The 6552-nt window shown below is 48.2% G+C and overlaps 1 protein-coding gene across 1 annotated transcript; it reads left to right on the top strand.

Annotated features, from left to right (window-relative positions):
* Positions 1-295: 295 nt before the first annotated feature.
* On the top strand, positions 296-1259 carry LOC123445680 (transcription initiation factor IIA subunit 2-like). Its single transcript, XM_045122704.1, has 3 exons — positions 296-430; positions 520-570; positions 1080-1259. Exons 1-3 carry the CDS (start codon positions 296-298, stop codon positions 1257-1259), a joined length of 366 nt encoding a protein of 121 aa, XP_044978639.1.
* Positions 1260-6552: the final 5293 nt, after the last annotated feature.

Below are 6552 nucleotides of genomic sequence, written 5' to 3'. Positions count from 1 at the left end.
GTTGGTTTTGGGTTGGGTTTTTTGGTTGCCGGGAGGTATGGTATGGTATGGGGGTTGATTGATTCGCCGGCGCCGCTGCGAGCGGACATCTAGGGTTTTAGGGGAGCCATGGTATGGTATGGGGGTTGATTGATTCGGCGGCGCCGCCGCGGCGGTCGTCTAGGGTTTCAGGGGAGGGTTGCTCGCCGGAATCCGTGCGTGAGGTCGCGTCTTGCTGAAGCTGTGCCGGGTGCTGTTGTGAATCCTGACGCTTGCCGTTGATTGATGGACAGGGACAGGGGTGAGGGGAGAGGGGATGGCGACCGAGGCGTTCGAGATGTACCGGCAGTCGGAGATCGGCTACGCCCTGACGGCGACGCTGGACGAGATGGTGAGCGCCGGCGTGCTCAGCCCCGACCTCGCCATCACCGTCCTCCTGCAGTTCGACAAGGTCTCCTTTCCCTTCCACATGCATCAATCAACAGCACAGTTTCCTCTTGTGGTGTTTTGATCGTGCTCTTGTTGTTGTTGTTGTTTCAGTCCATGGGCCACGCGTTGGACAAGCATGCCAAGAGCAGGGCCGTCTTCAAGGTACCCACCAAAATTACTCTCTTTCTTCTGATTGAATTTGCGATCAATTGTGATGTACGTACATGCCTTTTATGTCCTTCAGACTGATGCTATCATGTTCCTTATCAAGTAATTAAATTGCTCGGCGTGTTATTTTCCCCATCTTCATTTAGGAGCAGATTTATACTTCTCCGGGAAAAGATACATGAACAAGAATGATCTGTTCTTGTGCGCTTAATAGCCAAAATTATGAATGTTTGCTAAACCTCAATTGTGTGATAATTAGTTAACACATGTAAAAGACCTCCTTTCCTCTATCCCAACCGGGAATAATTTTGTAAACAACACCCGTTTATTTTGGCATGGTTCTGGCATCATGTTTATGGCGATAGCTTCACTCGAATGGTTCTGCCAGTATTTCAGACAAATTTAGAATATTTTGTCTTCACAATATTGCAATCTGTAGTCGTGTTTCCACCTATATATACATTGATTTCATTCACAAGATTGTCTTCATCTTGTCTTGGCAGGGCGGCAATCTGCGTACATACAGGTTCTGCGACGATGTCTGGACCTTAATCTTGAGAGACGTGACGTTCAAGAACGAGGATATGGAAACAGTCCTCCACAACGTGAAGATCGTGGCCTGCGATTCCAATCTCCTTAAGAAGCCTCTTGAACCTATTACTTGCCATCAGTGCCAACCATAGTTCTCTTGATGATAGACCAGGCACCAAACTAAGCAATAATCATTACTAGAAGGCAGTGAGCGCTTTGCCGCTCCGCTTATATTTCTAGGGTTGTACATGTTTTATGTATTTTTTTAAGTTCAGATAAATATTCGTATTAGTTGGTTTGCCTCTGGAATGTTTTATGTTTGTGGTTTTTTTGTAACTATGATTTGCATGTTTGAGGATGAATAGAATGTGGTTGAATTTGACAAGCTTATTAAGATTCATGGCAGTTAGTTCTAATACACATATCCTCACCAAGGTAGATCTGGAACTATATACGTAATAAGCACTACATACAAACAAAACTATTTACAATTTGAAAGTCAACGTTGACTCCAAGGGCAGCTGCTGAAAGTAGAACTTTGAGCTCGTTCGGGAACCTCTGTAGCATGAAGTGCTCCTCCTCCATTATGAGAGTCATAAATTCATGATCGCTGCACTCCGACTTGGAGAACGGTTTTCTGCTGGTTCTTCCGGCACGGTATGTTGGGAAACATAGTAGAAAAGCAAAATAAAATGTTCTAAGATGCAAGTTAGATTAGATCTCATCTTTACCATCAAGGGTGCACGTGGAAGATGTGCTGTTGTTTTTTTTAAAAAAAGGATGAGCCCCGGCTTCTATATCTGAAAGATGCATGCAACCATTTTATTAATTCTTTACAAAGATCTTACAAAGCAATACATCAATATGTCCAAGCCGCCCTCTTGGCAACATCTCTCGCTACTCCTATCCAATGAGGAAGGGTGTAGAAAGTGTGAGTCACATACCGAGACCTCTCACCTGGCCTAACATCTAAAGCCGGAGGCCCCGATCGAGCCCCATACTGGGTCAGGGACACAAACCGGTCCGACGCACCCTCATAGGTCGTCGCCGCGCCTTCCATCAATCCATCTTCAGAACAGTTACTGACGCATCGAACTTGCAAGGCCTGCCGTCGATGCCCCCACGGCGCTAGAGAGTGCCTCCTCCCTACACGCGCTCATCATCACGCATCCGTCGTCGAGATTTGTTGCGCCTCGCCGCCGAGACTCCACGACGTCGATGTGTCACAGGGAACGCCACTCCACCGTAGATGCCGACCAATGGTCCCTCGAGCCCGTGTGTACCTCCATGAATGACGCCCCCAAGGGGGGAAACGGCACCGGAGCGTCGCCGTCATCCGATCTACTGATCTAGGGTTTCCCCCGGAGGTAGCAGAGAGTGGCCTTGAACTTCTCCTCAACGATGCCTTCAGGAAGGGGATGACGTACACAGCGCCGCCATCATCAGCCTTGGTAGTAGCCGAAAGCAAGCTTTCACCCAGATTTGTTCGAATAACCCATCTATGTTGCACGGGCCACCACATCCTGCGACGTCCCGGCCGGGAGCGGGATCCCAAGATCCACCGCCACCGGTGACGCCACAAGGACCCACCATCTGGCCGTCATCCTTGACGAAGGGGATGGCGCCACCACCTTGTTCAGATCCAGCAGCATGCCAACGCCTCCTGCCGCCCCCAATCACATTTGTGAAGGAGGACAGTCAAAACGCGTACCACCGCTTAGGGCCGCCGGACGGCGCCCAAGCCCGCCACCCAGAAGAGAACCGATCTAGGGTGGCGAACCCCAGATCCGCCGCCGCCAGCCCCCGCAGCGCCGGCGGGATCCCATCGGGGCGTCGCCCGAGCGCGTCAACTCCGCCTCCATGTCGTACGCCCAGGGTCGCCGTCGCATCTCAGCCATAGGATCCCCTCGTGAAGAAGGAAGGAAGGTGTTGGAAATATGCCCTAGAGGCAATAATAAATTAGTTATTATTATATTTCTTAGTTCATGATAATCGTTTATTATCCATGCTATAATTGTATTGATTGGAAACACAGTGCATGTGTGGATACATAGACAAAACACCGTCCCTAGTAAGCCTCTAGTTGACTAGCTCGTTGATCAAAGATGGTCAAGGTTTCCTGGCCATAGGCAAGTGTTGTCACTTGATAACGGGATCACATCATTAGGAGAATCATGTGATGGACTAGACCCAAACTAATAGACGTAGCATGTTGATCGTGTCATTTTGTTGCTACTGTTTTCTGCGTGTCAAGTATTTGTTCCTATGACCATGAGATCATATAACTCACGGACACCGGAGGAATGCTTTGTGTGTATCAAACGTCGCAACGTAACTGGGTGACTATAAAGATGCTCTACAGGTATCTCCGAAGGTGTTCGTTGAGTTAGTATGGATCGAGACTGGGATTTGTCACTCCGTGTGACGGAGAGGTATCTCGGGGCCCACTCGGTAATACAACATCACACACAAGCCTTGCAAGCAATGTGACTTAGTGTAAGTTGCGGGATCTTGTATTACGGAACGAGAAAAGAGACTTGCCGGTAAACGAGATTGAAATAGGTATGCGGATACTGACGATCAAATCTCGGGCAAGTAACATACCGAAGGACAAAGGGAATGACATACGGGATTATATGAATCCTTGGCACTGAGGTTCAAACGATAAGATCTTCGTAGAATATGTAGGATCCAATATGGGCATCCAGGTCCCGCTATTGGATATTGACCGAGGAGTCTCTCGGGTCATGTCTACATAGTTCTCGAACCCGCATGGTCTGCACACTTAAGGTTCGACGTTGTTTTATGCGTATTTGAGTTATATGGTTGGTTACCGAATGTTGTTCGGAGTCCCGGATGAGATCACGGACGTCACGAGGGTTTCCGGAATGGTCCGAAAACGAAGATTGATATATAGGATGACCTCATTTGATTACCGGAAGGTTTTCGGAGTTACCGGGAATGTACCGGGAATGAGGAATGGGTTCCGGGAGTTCACCGGGGGGGCCCACCCACCCCGGGGAAGCCCATGGGTGTTTGAGGTGCCGCACCAGCCCTTAGTGGGCTGGTGAGACAGCCCAAGAGAGGCCTATGCGCATAGGAAAGAAAATCAAAGAGGAAAGGAAAAAAAAGAAGGAGGTGGGAAAGGGAAGAAGGACTCCACCTTCCAAACCAAGTGGATTTCGGTTTGGGAGGGGGAGACCTTCCCCCTTGGCTCGGCCGACTCCCTTGGGAGTCCTTGGACCCCAAGGCAAGTCTCCCTCCTCCTCCTCCTATATATAGTGGGGTTTTAGGGCTGATTTGAGACAACTTTGCCACGGCAGCCCGACCACATATCTCCACGGTTTTACCTCTAGATCGCGTTTCTGCGGAGCTCGGGCGGAGCCCTGCCGAGACAAGATCATCACCAACCTCCGGAGCGCCGTCACGCTGCCGGAGAACTCTTCTACCTCTCCGTCTCTCTTGGTGGATCAAGAAGGCCGAGATCATCGTCGAGCTGTACGTGTGCTGAACGCGGAGGTGCCGTCCGTTCGGCACTAGATCGTGGGACTGATCGCGGGATAGTTCGCGGGGAGGATCGAGGGACGTGAGGACGTTCCACTACATCAACCGCGTTCACTAACGCTTCTGCTGTACGGTCTACAAGGGTACGTAGATCACTCATCCCCTCTCGTAGATGGACATCACCATGATAGGTCTTCGTGCGCGTAGGAAAATTTTTGTTTCCCTTGCGACGTTCCCCAACAGTGGCATCATGAGCTAGGTTCATGCGTAGATGTCTTCTCGAGTAGAACACAAAAGTTTTTGTGGGCGGTGATGTGCGTTTTGCTGCCCTCCTTAGTCTTTTCTTGATTCCGCGGTATTGTTGGATCGAAGCGGCTCGGACCGACATTACTCGTACGCTTACGAGAGACTGGTTTCATCGCTACGAGTAACTCCGTTGCTCAAATATGACTGGCGGGTGTCAGTTTCTCCAACTTTAGTTGAATCGGATTTGACCGAGGAGGTCCTTGGATGAGGTTAAATAGCAATTCATATATCTCCGTTGTGGTGTTTGCGTAAGTAAGATGCGATCCTACTAGATACCCATGGTCACCACGTAAAACATGCAACAACAAAATTAGAGGACGTCTGACTCGTTTTTGCAGGGTATGCTTGTGATGTGATATGGCCAACGATGTGATGTGATATATTGGATGTATGAGATGATCATGTTGTAATAGATAATATCGACTTGCACGTCGATGGTACGGCAACCGGCAGGAGCCATAGGGTTGTCTTTATAACTAACGTTTGTGCTTGCAGATGCGTTTACTATTTTGCTAGGACGTAGCTTTAGTAGTAATAGCATGAGTAGCACGACAACCCCGATGGCGACACGTTGATAGAGATCATGATGATGGAGATCATGGTGTGACGCCGGTGACAAGAAGATCGTGCCGGTGCTTTGGTGATGGAGATCAAGAAGCACGTGATGATGGCCATATCATGTCACTTATGAATTGCATGTGATGTTAATCCTTCTATGCACCTTATTTTGCTTAGAACCACGATAGCATTATGAGGTGATCTCTCATTAAAATTTAAAGACGAAATTGTGTTCTCCCCGACTGTGCACCGTTGCTACAGTTCGTCGTTTCGAGACACCACGTGATGATCGGGTGTGATAGACTCAACGTTCACATACAACGGGTGCAAAACAGTTGCGCACGCGGAACACTTGGGTTAAGCTTGACGAGCCTAGCATGTGCAGACATGGCCTCGGAACACATGAGACCGAAAGGTCGATCATGAATCATATAGATGATATGATTAGCATAGGGATGCTTACCACTGAAACTATACTCAACTCACGTGATGATCGGACTTGAGCTAGTGTAAGTGGATCATGAACCACTCAAATGACTAGAGAGATGTACTTTTTGAGTGGGAGTTCTTAAGTAATATGATTAATTGAACTAATTGTCATGAACATAGTCTAATGGTCTTTGCGAATTACGATGTAGCTTGCGCTATAGCTCTACTGTTTTTATATGTTCCTAGAGAAAATTTAGTTGAAAATTGATAGTAGCAAACTTTGCAGACTGAGTCTGTAAAACCGAGGATTGTCCTCGTTGCTACGCAGAAGGCTTATGTCCTTAATGCACCACTCGGTGTGCTGCACCTCGAGCGTCGTCTGTGGATGCTATGAACATCCGACATACACGTTTCTGATGACTACACGATAGTTTAGTGCAAAATACTTAATGGCTTAGAAGCAAGGCGCCGAAAACGTTGTAAAACGTCACGGAACATAAGTGATGTTCTAAAGAGATGAAATTGTGATTTCATGCTTGTGCCCTTGTTAAGAGGTACGAGACCTCCAAACAAGATTCTTTGTCCACAAAGTAAAGGAGAAAAGCTCAATCGTTGAGCGTGTGCTCAGGTTGTCTGAGTACGACAATC

The sequence above is a fragment of the Hordeum vulgare genome, chromosome 3H (assembly GCF_904849725.1).
Source record: "Hordeum vulgare subsp. vulgare chromosome 3H, MorexV3_pseudomolecules_assembly, whole genome shotgun sequence".
In the NCBI taxonomy this organism is placed as follows: Eukaryota; Viridiplantae; Streptophyta; class Magnoliopsida; order Poales; family Poaceae; genus Hordeum; species Hordeum vulgare.
Note: the sequence above shows the minus strand (reverse complement) of the source record. Positions and strands in the feature narration are given on the sequence as shown.